This window comes from Diplotaxodon limnothrissa, linkage group LG15, assembly GCF_057381915.1.
Source record: "Diplotaxodon limnothrissa isolate DT_005_m linkage group LG15, D_limnothrissa_male_GT1.1, whole genome shotgun sequence".
NCBI lineage: Eukaryota > Metazoa > Chordata > Actinopteri > Cichliformes > Cichlidae > Diplotaxodon > Diplotaxodon limnothrissa.
The window spans coordinates 32,624,528-32,639,101 of NC_140610.1; the positions used below are offsets into that span (position 1 = coordinate 32,624,528).

General features: G+C 39.7%; 2 protein-coding genes across 2 annotated transcripts; both read left to right on the plus strand.

The window, feature by feature from the left end:
* ndufaf4 (NADH:ubiquinone oxidoreductase complex assembly factor 4) lies at positions 1-2,052 on the plus strand. The gene is made up of 3 exons (XM_085373434.1): positions 1-139; positions 263-357; positions 1,722-2,052. Exons 1-3 carry the CDS (start codon positions 4-6, stop codon positions 2,022-2,024), a joined length of 534 nt encoding a protein of 177 aa, XP_085229560.1. The 5' UTR covers positions 1-3; the 3' UTR covers positions 2,025-2,052.
* A 2,854-nt stretch (positions 2,053-4,906) lies between these two features.
* gpr63 (G protein-coupled receptor 63) lies at positions 4,907-14,217 on the plus strand. Its single transcript, XM_085373433.1, has 2 exons — positions 4,907-5,349; positions 11,925-14,217. The coding sequence occupies exon 2, from the start codon at positions 12,040-12,042 to the stop codon at positions 13,270-13,272; it is 1,233 nt and encodes a 410-aa protein (XP_085229559.1). The 5' UTR covers positions 4,907-5,349; positions 11,925-12,039; the 3' UTR covers positions 13,273-14,217.
* Positions 14,218-14,574: the final 357 nt, after the last annotated feature.

The window sequence follows — 14,574 nt, forward strand, 5'->3', positions numbered from 1 at the left end:
AACATGGGTGCACGGGTTACGCGTGTGTTCAGGAATTACAACTTGGAAAACCGAGTGCACCGAGAACTTTCCAAGGACAAGCCGCGAGCGGCGCCCCGGCACTCGGTTAAGCTTCCACCGACAGCCTCCAGCCCGCAGGGTAAGTGAGTGAGTGCTAGCTGGCTTGTGTAACAGTTAACCCGGGGTCATGGTAGGCTCACCGTTCATCCGTGTGTCCTCAGAAAGCTCGGGGACGATTCTCACGTCGGTTTGTGTTTTTCAGAAGTGGATTCGTTGAACCAGAATAACGCGCCGCTGCTGGACCACCTCAGGTCCGTGTACGTGGAGTCCAGAGATCCAGCACCGGCTGCAGCAGAGGTCAGACTGACACTGCCTGAGTGTTTGAATGCTGTTACATCAGCTCTGCTCAATCATTCATTGTTTGTCAGTGTTTTTGCTCTCAGTTTGGGTCATTCAGACGTTTACAGGTCGAATCTTTGCAAAGTTGAGACATTCATGTATTCTATGTTATGAAGAATAAAGAAAGACATTATTGATTAACACTGGCTGTTAAAAGGGAACTATCATTATCATCGCCAGCTACATATGTTTCATGCTTGGACTCTGCTTTGCATGAACACAGTTCAAAAATAGTCTTTGCTCTGTTCAGCTGCTGTCTGGAAACAAGCTGCCTAATCTCCTGCTGCTCCCTTTAAGACTGTTTTCTTCTAATTGGCTGGTCCTCGTAAACAATAGGTCGAGCTTTTGTGCTCACAAGTAAAAAAAAAAAAATTTTTTTAAAATTGTTTTAGAATTATCCATCAAAGTCTTTGTAATCAGGTGACAGAAATTTAAAAACCTAATCAACACTCATCAAACAAACCATGTTGATGGTAGTGAGCCACCAGTGATAAATCACCTGCAGCTCCCATGATTCTAGGCTTGGCTGTGTTGTAATGAATCAGTTTTATTCTCAGTTTTTAATTTTTAATTTGAAAAAGAAGAGTTGAATCCTCTGTAGCTCTGCCAGACCAATTTATACCACCATGGCTGTCCATAGCTGGATGATGGCAGGAGGACAGCTGTGACTGTGCTTCTATTTCTTAATCAGAATAGTCAAATATTCATGTGCATCCACATTACTTGAATTTGACCTTTTATCTGTTCATAGCTGTTCATATCTCATCCATATGTGGTCCAGAGGACAAGACATTTCAAAGGGAACAACTGAATATGTAGATTCATGTTAGGCATGCACTAATCCAGTTTTGTCCAGTTATGTTAAAGTTCCAATAAGAGTGTTAAAATAATAAGCTTAATATTGCTGACGCTGAGACTGGAAGTCATTTTTTTCATATTTAAGATAGCATCAGAGAGTACATATTCTTTCCTGACTCTGTAAAATAAAATCTAACTAATGCATGCATCTAAGAGTATAAATGATGGACTCAGTATCTGTTAGATTAATAATTTAAAAAATCTGTTAGCATTATTTGTTACATTTATGATTGCAAATGTAATTAGGTTACCTTTATGCCACAAATTATCATAAAGGTAAGGTGGACGTCCTTGCTGTGTTGCGATAGGGGACTTTTTGAACTTGTGAATGACAGATTGGCTAATTTCCTAACTTCAAACCTGACTTTCCTGTGTGGGATTTGCATGTGCACTGGCCAAAAGTTTTTAAATGTTGATTTTTGTTATTCATAATAGTTATTCTTCACTGCTTGTTCTTCCCTCAGGTATCGAAGGACGTGACGGCGGGGAGAGAACAGCGACGACTTCTTAAGTTCAGTGTCCCAGCATCTCCGTTGGGCCTGGTGGAGCTCACAGATGTTCCCATTGGTAAACTGACCATTGCCGAAGCTCTGAAGGCTGTGGGCAGCCACCAGCATCAGCCTCAGACGTGGAGTCCCGAAAAGATCGCACAAGAGTATTCTCTGGACTTGAAAGAAACAAAAGCTCTTTTAGATTTCTTTGTCCCCTTCAAGGTTGAGATCATACCACCCAAGACTAAAAAGACCAAGCAGATAAAGGCTTCGTAGGACTAGAGTCTCTGACATCTCTGTGGAAAATGACAGCGTATTTAATTTATTTATGCTTTTCAGTGTTTGTCACTGCAAGAATGAGCTGATTGAAAGCTTGGACATTACATATTGCTGACATGGAGATGAGATCATAGGAAATTTCATGGGACATACTGCGAGATACAAAACACCCCTACAATAAACATGAGAATAATTGTAGATATTTAATCTTCTTTGCAATCCTATTGGTTAGTTATCTGATGAAAATAAAACAATCTAAAACTGGGTGATGTCATTATGCAGGTGGATACATCAAAAGGAGTCATTCAGCTCATTCAGTTTGGAAAGTATATTTACTAGATTTTCTTCATAGAGTGACATTCAGATGGACAGGCTCATATTTGAGTTATATGAGAGTCAGGATGTGATTAGCCTAGTTTAGCATAAAGACAGTAAGCAAATGGAAAAGGCTAGCACAGTTAGCGCTGGGATTCCCATAACTTGCATAACTATAAGTCCCCTGGGCATCTCAGTCAGGAAACCTGATCCAAAGATACAATTAGCAGGAGGAACTTCTCTAATTAGCATCTCTTCCTGTGACCTGGGGGGTGCACCAAAAGCCCAGCTTGACGTAACCAAGCTTGCCTGACAAAAGCCTTGGCAAAACCAAGAACTTCAGGGATAAATGCTGTTTTGTGTGTGGTTATCAGCTTTCTTTGTTAATCCAGTTTTATGTTTTGTTTTTTTTGTCCTTGTGTCATCATCAGTCAGTATTGAAGTTCATGTGATTACAGTTTTACAGTTACCTGCTTCTGGTGCACAGCTGAACTTGTTAAGGTATATAGAACTCCTCTCCTGGGTAGAAAACACATGTCACTTTTATAGAAAATTAGTAATTCTGTGACATTTTTAACATCAATACTGAGCGTCATTGAAAACAGACGTTAACCTTAACAGACCTCGTTAACAAAACCGGGTGTAGCCAACTGTGATGTTGCCAGTTGATAGTAAAGTCATGTTTTGAACCCTTGAATATTTTAGCAAACACCATCTTGATGTTGTCAAATACATATTGAGTGAGGGGTGGATTTGTATGTGAGTCAAACATGAACTAAAGTCTGATGTTCTTAGTAAAAAAGAAACCATAATTTATGAGGAAATAGGTCAAGGGAGCTAAAAAGTCTTTTTTCTCATATTTTGCTAATCAGATACAGAATTTATTTTTGACTTCAGCTTCCATCTTTTATATATAGTCTGTGGAGGCATTGAACTAAATCGCATATCTAAACGCAGGTCAGTAGTAGATGAAAATACAAAAGATCATAGGTCAGGTTTTATTTTTCAACAATGCAGATCACATGATAAAACGGTGCAAATTTAGTGTTATTATTGTTTTAAGCTAATGGCTAACTCCACCTCTATACCTCTGCATACAATTCACTATCTGTGGTAATAAATACATATTTCTATTTTAGACCACTTTAAGATTCTACTGTTTAACTTTTGACTTGAGTTCACATAAGGAGTCAAATGTAGCTCTAGTTTGTCCTGTTTCAGAGTTATTATCCAATAATGAAAGCTATAACCTTGGAATGAAAGTGCAGTTCCTCTAATACTGTCACTTGTAGTAGTTAAAGACCTGTTTGCTGATACTGTGCTTGTATACAGGCTTGTATGATGAGAGTAATTCCACTGTACAAACCACACACAAAAGACAACAAACAGCAGCAGTCTGTTTCTAACTTGCTGAAATGTTCTTTTAAAGATGTCAGACAGTGTCGTGTCTAAAACGTAGCTGTTTATTACTACATATGAACTCACTGACATTTGTTCTGTTGACTTTTTTTTTGACTCCATCCACCCCATCCACCACTGTCACAGATCTGGATTACTCAGCATTCCAGGTAAGACAGTGATGCTCGGAAATGTTGTTTTGCTGACAAAGGAGATGAGTGTTGTCTAACACGTGGGTCCAAAGTTCCATGGATGGGGCTGTTTTTAATGCATTTTAATGTAGAATTCATGGAGCCACATCATGGAGTATATTTATGAGTGAAAACAATCCTGTGCCATTTATACCATCTGCTGCATATACGCACAATTTTTCAAATAAAAGGAAAAAAAAATCTTCAAATAATTGAATTTCTTGTACTGTCCAGCCACACTGCACAATATCCTGAAAACACAGTGATTACTTTAGAGCTAATGTACTGTCTTTGTTATCTTTACCACCCACTGCATGCATCCGCACATGCCCCAAAAAGCACTTCCGCTAAAACAAGCCACGCCCCACTTGCACAGTCTATCTTTTAGGAATATCCACTTTTGCCCATGACATTCTGTGTATGTCAGTTATCAAGAAACGCAAACCTTACCGGAAACTGTGTAGCCTTATCTTCAAAATAATGCAGATAATTGATTTATAAATCAAAAATGCAGAAACAACAATTTAGCCATACGCCATGAAATTTATTTTTGAGTTAAAGCTTAGCTATTTATTTTTCAACACAATCTTTAAAAAAAAACCCTATTCATACACATTTAATTTTTTTTAAAGATATGTGACAAAATTTGCAATTACAAATAAAGTGGGACTTTTACAAGAAAAACTTGTTTTTGAAAAATCCTCATCAGATGATTTTCAGCGCGAGGCAGCAAACTGTTTATACCATGCGGAAGGTTGAGGTGGGACAACTGCAACAGCATTTAAGAGCTTTTTGTACTGTTTATAACATAAACCACATGAAAACAACCAAATCAACTTTACATCCACTCAAAAACACTATTTAAAAAAACACAACTAGTTCTTTATTTTGAAAGGCAATATAGGAAGTAGTGGGTGTCTGCGCCTTCCCGCAGGCAGCAGCCAGTGAGAGTAGTTTAGAACCGTATGAGGAAAATCTGGGCTCCGTACAGTAGACGCTCACATACAGTGACACTGGTACATTTGTCAGTGGAGGATGGGCCGTTCACACCTCACATATGGACGAAGGAAAACAAAGATTCGAGCAGGAAACCTTCCGTTTTCCCGCCGCGGATAAGCAGCTGTTGCTGGAAACAAAGCCGTTCTGACCAAACACAGATTTCACTTTTTTTTTCTTCTGAGGCTTCATTTGTGGAGGTGGTGGCATCACCGGCCGTCGCGCTGTTGCCAATATATATATATATATTTAAAAAAAAAAAAAAAAAGCTAAAACAGGGTTTTTCTCGGGCACATCAGCAGTTATGTGTCTTTCTCTACACCGACGACCATGAAGATTTTTGGAGGTGAGATGCTCCATTTTCCGGACTGAGCTTCTGTACTTGAGCTGCTCCTGAGCTCTAGCATGGGAGAATGAAGCAGGTAATAATATTAGCGAGTATACTTTAAATCCGACCAGCGGCGGTGTAATAATGACATTCATGTTTTGTGTTAAAACATGAATTAGGCCGTTTGTTCAGAACACCCACTGTTCTCGTCGCTTACAGTAATGTGAAGTGTCTGTTTATTTTCTCGGTCTCTGAGCTTGAGTGGATGGCTCCAAATCACCGAATCCTGTCGAAACAAGCGGTTTCATGCTCTGTGAAACAGCGTTCGGCGAGCTGCTTCGGCCTGGCGTAAATAGCTGTGAGTTGGGGTGGATGAAGGGAAGGCCTGGTCTGTACTAGGCACTAATATTCCATTAAGGTCGTTGTTCATCTGTCTTTGAGGGGTATCTACCGGTGCCAAGTACCAATCCAGTACCAGTGTTCAATAAGCTCCAGTCAGTGCGTGGAAGAGACTGGAAGCCATCCAGGGAACATCAGCCTTCACTGAAACATTCTTTTTCTGAGTTTATAAAATAAATGTAGCAAGTAAATGCATACAGCAATCTAATTTTACAGTATATTTTTTTAAATTAATACATTTTATTTTACAAAAGGCTAACAGTGAAACAAATTAAAGTAGGTATTCAGTAGGGGTGGTGGAAAAAATCGATACTGTGTAGTATCGTGATATTTTGTTTGCTAATAATGTATCGATACAGGGACAGCAGAAATCGATATTTTGTTACAAAAAACGTTTTTGTGGACTGGAACTCTGACTTCAGAGCATGTTGAGCAGCTCCTTTTTCTGAGCAAGAATCCTGACATTCCTTCACTGTCCAAATGTGTTTAACTTTTTTTTTTGGTAGCAATAAACATGACAGTTTACTTATTTTAATTTAAGACATGTTTTATTTTAATTAAGTTTAAAACTTTTTTATTTAATGTAAAATTATATTTTGTTTTAATTAACTTTCAAATTCTTCAGTTGCTGAATGGGCTGCATAGTTTTCATAAATTGCATAGTTCAGAATAGCTATAATTGTACCAGATGGTTGCATTCAGTTAAGTTGGACTAGACTGTAATACAAACCGTTCAGTTTGTCAACAATAAAACTGACTGAAATGAGAGAAAGACTGAGTGCGAGACTTTGATATTAGATAAAATGAATATTGATAAAGTTTACCTTTATGTACAGAATCTGAATATCGCAAAATATTTTTAAAAAATCGCAATAATATCGTATCGTGCGTTAAGTATTGTGATAATATCGTATCGTGGGATGTATCGTGATTCCCACCTCTAATATTCAGTGTAATTTCAGCTTGGTGTGAGGGTTGTATGGTTAAGCATAAAGTGGTTGAACCAGTTAGTAAAGTTGGAGCAACCCTCACCAACCCTGACTTGATAATCTGGCTGTAATGCACGAAAAAGCAGTAAAACTGTTAAACTTGCTGCAACATCTGACTTGTGAGGCAAATATAACGCAACAGTATACTGGTGTCATTTACAGTTGCACTTCTTCCACTCAGTCTGACAGTGAAATTATACTTTGTTAAAACTAGGTTATAGGTACAGCGTAGCCACAAACCCTTCTGAACCCCTTTGCTGTAACTGATGCTGTAGCCTAACATGCACTGCCCCCAAAATGTAACTACATGATGGATGATGCGGTCTGCAGCGGTTGTGATAGGCTGTTCAGTGGTGTTCATTTCTTCCATGTCTATATTTTGCTACGTTTTCTGCGGCTGCTATTTTTCAAAATGTCTGGAAGAGAAAGGATTAACTCAATCAGTTGACAAGAGGCAGGTAAAACCTATTATTGTTAGGCCAGTATTATGGTCTCCAGTTATGGCAGATGGCCACCCCGGTTCTGCTGGAAGTTTCTTCCTGTTAAAAGGGAGTTTTTCCTTCCCACTGTCGCCAAAGTGCTTGCATCTTGAGGCTATTGTTGTTGTGATTTGGCGCTGTATAAATAAAATAAAATTGAATTGAATTGAATATTACTGACTTCAGTTGTGGTCAGAAGTTTACATTCACTCATCATGTATTTTTGGGGGGATTTCATGTAATCCTCACAGGTTAAAAAGTATACATACAGTGTCAAACATAATCTTTTAATAGATGGTGCAGTATGTTTTAACTTGACACGGTCTGTTGTTGATTAGCGATCATGATTGACTACTCTTTCGTAATTTCTCTGTGACAGCATTCATTGCAGTGACCCACACTCAGAATAATGGGAAAATCAAGTAAACTTAGTGAAGTTCTAAGGAGAATTGTGAATTTATACAAGTTAATAATTCTTAATAGGAACATCATCCCATGTACACATCAAAACTGGTGTTGGAATTGATAAAACCTTTGGAATAGCTTTCCTAACAATCCAACCCCAGACCTGTTAAAAATCTGTGGAATAGTTTTAAAAACCCCATGCCAATCAATTAAATTTAACGCTTAATATTCTGCCAAGAAAAGTGGTCAAATATCCATCCAGAATTATGTCAGACTTTTCTTTATGGCTACCAGAAGTGTCCAGTCAATTTGTAACATCCAAAGGGACATTCAACCAAATCTTATATCGTATATTTATACTTTTAGCGCTGTGTGGATGAAAGAAAATCCAAAACAAATGTGAATTTTCTTTTTGTTTTCTTTAATAAGTCATTAAAGATGTATGCACAATGATTCCACCCTGGGAAAAGAACGGCTCAATAAAATAAGTGGATGCTAACGTCTAACTGAAACTGTATTGGCATAGGATTCATTTGACTTCTTGACCCCCAGCTTGCAGTAGGGCTGCTGAGTGTAAAGCGAATTGGCACCTCCAAATCTGAGATCATAGACCCACAAACTCTGTGTAGTGACAACAAGATTGAGGTTGTGGATAATCTTTCTTCACCCTTAAAGATAAGGTGAGGAGCGCGATTATTTGGAAAGAGCTTGAAGTAGAGCTGTTACTCTTCATCTACATCAAAAGGAGCCTGTTGATGTGGTTTGAACATTTGACAAGGATACCTCCCAGACACCACCTATATAGGGTGTTTCATGTCCCACCAGTAGGACTACCTGGTGAAGATCCAAGACACACTAGAGAGATTATATCTCTTGGCTGGCTTGGGAATGCGTTAAAGTCTCCCAGAATAAACTGAATGGAAGAAGCAGCTGGGTAGATGTAAATCTGGGCATCTTTGCTTAGACTTGAATCTGGATGGATGAACGAAACTCATCTTTTTTTATATCAGATAAATGAACATTTTAAAAAGTAAAGAAGAGATTGGAACAACCTTCAACACCATTCAGCCTTGTTGCTGGTGTTCCAAATGCATTTTTTTAAGAAAACCAGAAACAATAAACGGCTGCTCTAGGTATAGTCAGGCAGTGCATAAATGTGTAATTAAAATAACTACACATAGTAAATCATAGGGAAATGGGTTTTTTCACCGATATATCAGAACATCCCATTTTTTAGATCGCCAGAAATCGGTATTAGCATTGCTAACTAATGCTAAATAAACACGAGCAAAACCAACCAAATCTTTATTCTTCCAGAACATTTGAATGCAGACAATAAGGACACTCGGATAAGATAAGATAAGATAAAACTTTATTAATCCCTCAGGTGGGTTCCTCTGGGAAATTCGGTTTCCAAAAGCACAGCACCGACAGAAGTTAGAGTTACAGAATATTATATATACACACACACACACACACATAAATAAATACAGAGACATATATAAATAAAATATACGAAGGGGATAAATAGAATAAATAGGAATAAAAATACAAGTGAATTGCACATTTCAAGTATTGAGGTCTATTGCACCATTGACTATTGACAACATTGATATCTTGTGAATCACAACATCTCTGCTAGATCCTCGGAAAACTAATGTACTAAATGGATCTGTGGTAACATTCCTTCCACTTGTGCTTTCACTACTGTGCAAGAGCTCTTTAAGTTAGAGTCCCTGCTCTCCACAGTCTGTAGTTTTTATTTTAAAAGTAATATCTCATACGACTACTTTAAAGTGCTCCCTGTAACCGTTTCACACCATTGTGTACAATCTGCTGCAAAGTCTATGCTTAGTTACAAATAAGCAAAGGTAGATGGTATGGGAAATTAAAGCCATGAGTCATTTGTATCAAGGCATGATATCACTGGGAAAAAATCAGTGTGAAATGTTCAAAGGTACCTAAAAACAAGGTTATACACGAGAGCCCTGGGTCGCAGGTTTCTGTCTACCCTCCTCTCTGTAGCTGCTTCATTTCAAGGACATCGGAGCAACATTTATAAGACTGCAGAGATTACCAACTGTTAGAGTACAGGCAGGAGGGAAGCATGACACAGGGAAGGGCAGGAGCTAACTGGCAAGCAGCAACTGAACTTTGAAATAATAGCAAGGGATTGTCCTCTACTTAATCCAGCACACGTTGCATTATCTCTAGATTTGAATTTTTAAGTAACTCTTCAAACATACACGGGTGGGTGATCGTATAACTCAGCAGCCTGTCCAAATAATGCTATGTGAGGGGAAACACTGGTATTTCTCTCACAGACACACCAGTGTTTAACAGTATATTTGAAATAAACACGGTATTTGAACTAGCTATTATTGCGTTAAAACTGGCACCTCCCAGTAACATCACGAGCACCATCGTGAGCTCACTGGGCAGCTTCCCAACAAATCTTTTTCCCTCTGAGCGATTCAAGGTTACAAGATGTGTGAAAAGCTGTAAGCATATTCTCATTACATAATTGCAGGGCCTCTGCAGTTATTTAAACATTTCCCTGTCGTTCAGAACACCAAGTACCTGATCATTCATTTCCTATGCAGGATCACTTGACTGCTGGGAGACTGGAGTGGCTCTTTTAACATTGTAGGTCATTGCACCCAAAAGCAGCGAACACTACCCTACCTGTTGAGGCCGACATGCTGCAGGCTACCTCACTGAATGCAGAGTTAATGAAGTGGGAACTGGGCCAAGAAGACTAAACCGGCTGCTCCTTGCTCTCCTTGTGGAAATTGTGGTAGACAATAAGCTTGTCATCAGCATATGAACAAAGCAAACTCTGCCCGATTTCACTGCCGTTTATTTTTGCATTGTAGGTTTTTGTCCCCTCCGGTGTGCTGAAGAGATGGCGCTATCTGTCAAATGGCTGCATATCCTAGTATCACAGCAGCACAGCTAAAGTACAGATCCCTCTAACAGGCTTAAATGCAGTGTTGTCACAGTAATTGCTCATAATTACACTGGTTTGATATTTATTTATTTTTTTACACCCACACAGGACTAAAATACTAAAAAGCTTAATTTGTGTGGAAAGTTATCCTATTAACAAATGGACTCTCTGGTGCTGCCCATTTATTATATCTGAAATTTTCTGCCTATTGTAATAATACCAGCTGGCCTGCCTGCAATGCCTCCAGTGTTTATACTAGTGATAAGGGTTTTTATTGCAGTATTTGCCTTGTGTCCGGTTGAGCACTAGCTTTCTGTCACTCTCAGGGGTAAAAAAAAAAATTCGAATAGGATTTCTTATCACAGCTTAGCCAAACACACCAGACAATGTGTTTCTGTTTGGAGACAGATTTGTCTTTCTGTATTCCACTTTTAAATGTGGCTTAATTCTGTATACTGAAAAATAAACTTTATGCTATTTATTTCAAAGATGTAATTAGTTTAATAGGTATATGGTTGGGGGCAAGATACAATCAGACACACTTAATAAAATGATGAAAAAGAAAACAGTTGCTCATTGAATTTTATTTTTGTCTAGTAAACTTTGACATTTTAGTTTCAGTTTTGTAAAAAGGTCTTTGTGAGAAATTCATCCTCTGTTTTGTAAAGATTTCCGTCATGGTGTTGGTCTGTTGTTCTAAAACAGTAAGGCTCTGTGTTTTTGATTGCTTAAAAAAACTGAAATGAGTCATATTTTATTCAGGCACCAATCTTTTGGCAGAAACATCCTATTTTATTACCCCAATTTACAGTATCATGAAATCTTTCGGGACTCTGTGTTCTTGGAGCTTTGTTCAAATTTTTCATATTATTTCAAAATACTTTTGGATTTTTCAGCTTGTTCAAACTATGTGGGAGCACTTGCCATTAATTTTTTACAGCCAAATTTTGTCCACTTCCTTAAACTTGTAAAAGTGTGTAACTCATACACACTTATACCCACGAGTCCTGCTCAACTTTTTAATTATTTGTTGCTGGAAATCAATGCATTTGTCCACCCCACGCCTCAGTTGATTGTAGTTTTCCAGTCGTGAAGGATCATTATCGTACCAAACATGGCAACCTTGTTTCTGTTTCAGCGTCCTTTCTGACACATCATACATTGACGGAAGTGTTGTTAAGTGTGTTTTTAAATAGAAAATGAATAGGCGTCTCGTGCTAAGACAGAATAGTTATATCCTGTAGCTGTATGGTGTAATATGCAAATAGGAAAATTGGTGTTCTCTAAACCATTGACCCTCTGCATCGGTCAAGTTGTGTTTAGTCTGGTAGTGACAACTCAAATTGTTATCCTTAAACACGGAAATCTGCTCTACACAAACTGATTGTAAGGTAGACCCTACAATAATACATAATGGAATTCTAACATATTTTTATTTTTGTCTTAGGGTCTTGCTACCATGAAGATGGTGCTGTGTGGCCTTGGGGAGATGATATCCGCATGTCTGCCATCAGATTTTATGTGAACTCTCCTGCAATGATGCCTGCTCACCCTGGAGAAGCATGGTTCTCTCCACTACTGTTCCCCTCCTGGATACAGGGGACATTAACAGCCGTTTCTGCTGCGTCGTTACGAGGTTGCTGAACCTTTCTGAGAGGCTACCAATGGAAGACCTCTCTGTGGCAAACATTTCCCTGGGCTCCGGGTCTCCCTCGGAGCCGGTCACCCCAACAGCAAATGCTCTGGAAATCCAGCAAGGCATTGGCCTACCTCTGCAGATCTTCTTCTGCTTTGTCATGGCAGCCATCCTTTTAGTGGCGCTGTCAGGAAACATAGTGGTGTGCCTGATGGTGTACCAGAGATCTGCCATGCGTTCAGCCATCAACATTCTGCTGGCTAGTCTGGCATTTGCGGACATGATGCTGGCCATCTTGAACATGCCCTTTGCTCTGGTTACTGTGGTGACCACCAACTGGATTTTTGGAGATGTTTTCTGTCGCGTTTCCGCCATGCTCTTTTGGTTTTTTGTTATGGAAGGAGCAGCTGTACTGCTTATAATAAGCATTGATCGTTTTCTTATTATTGTCCAGAAGCAAGATAAGCTGAGCCCACAGAGAGCCAAGCTGCTCATAGTGGTCACATGGGGACTCTCGTTCATTTTCACTTTCCCTCTAGCTGTTGGCTCACCTCCCTTACAGATCCCACCCAGAGCTCCTCAGTGTATATTTGGCTACAGCAGTGATCCTGGTTACCACGCCTATGTGTTGATATTAACACTAGTTTTTTTCTTCTTGCCTTTCACAGTCATGCTATACACATTCATGGGCATCCTCAACACCATCCGCCACAATGCCATTCGCATCCGTAGCCACACAGACAGCGTCTGTCTGAGCCAGGCCAGCAAACTGGGCCTCCTCAGCCTTCAGAAGCCCTTCAAGATGAACATAGACATGAGCTTCAAGACCCGTGCCTTCACCACCATCCTCATCCTCTTCTCCGTGTTTACAGCGTGCTGGGCACCCTTCACTGCCTTCAGCTTGGTAACTACCTTCAGTGACAGGTTCTACCGCAAAGACAGCTTTTTTCAAATCAGCACATGGGTCTTGTGGTTGTGCTACCTCAAGTCAGCCCTCAACCCTCTTATTTACTACTGGCGGATCAAGAAGTTCCGCGACGCCTGCCTCGATCTGATGCCCAAATATTTCAAGTTTCTTCCTCAGCTGCCAGGCAACACAAAGAGGCGCATACAGCCGAGCGCTGTGTATATATGTGGAGAGCATCGCTCTGTGGTATAAGGCATAACTCCTCTCTGAAACACTGTTAAAATGCATCTTATCTCACTAGGGTTTTCTCATGGTTTACTTCTCTTAGCAGGCTATAAGACTGAGGTTAGCACTGCATTAAAAATATAAGGGGGCTGAGGTGGAATGGGTTATTGCTACAGTAGCCAGACTGAAGATCCAATCCGGGAGGTACACGGTGAGTCCAACATGCCAGAGATTTAAAGGTTGTCAGGTGAGAAATCGCAAAATTTCCAATATAAGACCTGACTGTTAGTACTGAAACTGTACTTTATAAGTTTTATTTTTAAAACATCATATGTGAATGTGAGGATTCTTCATCAACAAAGATTTGGTTGAGCTTTAGTTTCCACAAGAAGTAGCAACAGTCAGTCATGAACAGACAGAATGGCATTTGCATTTAGTGGTTAGAAGTTACGCATGTTGGGCAGGAAATTCAGAGTGAGGTGATCCTTTTGAAAGGCAAAAAGGTCATTTGTGCACCATGGCTTAAGTCAGGGGTGTCCAACTCGGCTGGTGTCCGGCAGGTTTTAGATGTGTCCTTGATCCAACACAGTAGATTTAAATGGCTAAATTACCTCCTCAGCATGTCTTGAAGATATCCAGAGGCCTGGCTGGTAATAAACTAATCATTTGATTCGGGTGTGTTGGCCCAGGCTGATATCTAAAACCTGCAGGACACCTGCCCTCAAGGCCTGGAGTTGGATGCCCGTGGCTTAAGTAAACATAAATAGCCATTCAGGATGACCTCTTGTGGCAACAGTTAGTAGACATACCTTTAGAATCATTGCTGGCTTCACAGCAGCTTGCTTTGTGCATATGCATACACTTAAGGATTGTTGTGGTAGTTTTTCTGGTTAATGTAGTCTAGTATTAAACACAATGCTACTTAATGGGCTTCTTTGTCATTCCTAAGACTCAAACCACTTAAAAACAAAAAACAAGAAAAAGAGACTTGATGTAAGGATCAAATCAAAGATTGACCAACAGTGAGCCCACAATTCATTCCATCTGTTTGCTTTTACATTAGAAAAGAAAGAAATTTCATCTAAAAGCAAATAATAAATACCTGGGGGGCTTTTAACTAAACTGGGTAGAGTTCAGGGATTATTGGGTGATCTAAGCTCAGGACCTGTCATTTGACGTGCTGTCTATATGATGGCGACCGTAGAACAGGAGGTTGGGAAGTGCATCTGTAACCGGAAGGTCACCGGTTCGATCCCCGGGCTCTCTGTCCTGGTCGTTGTGTCCTTGGGCAAGACACTTCACCTGCCACCTACTGGTATTGGCCAGAGG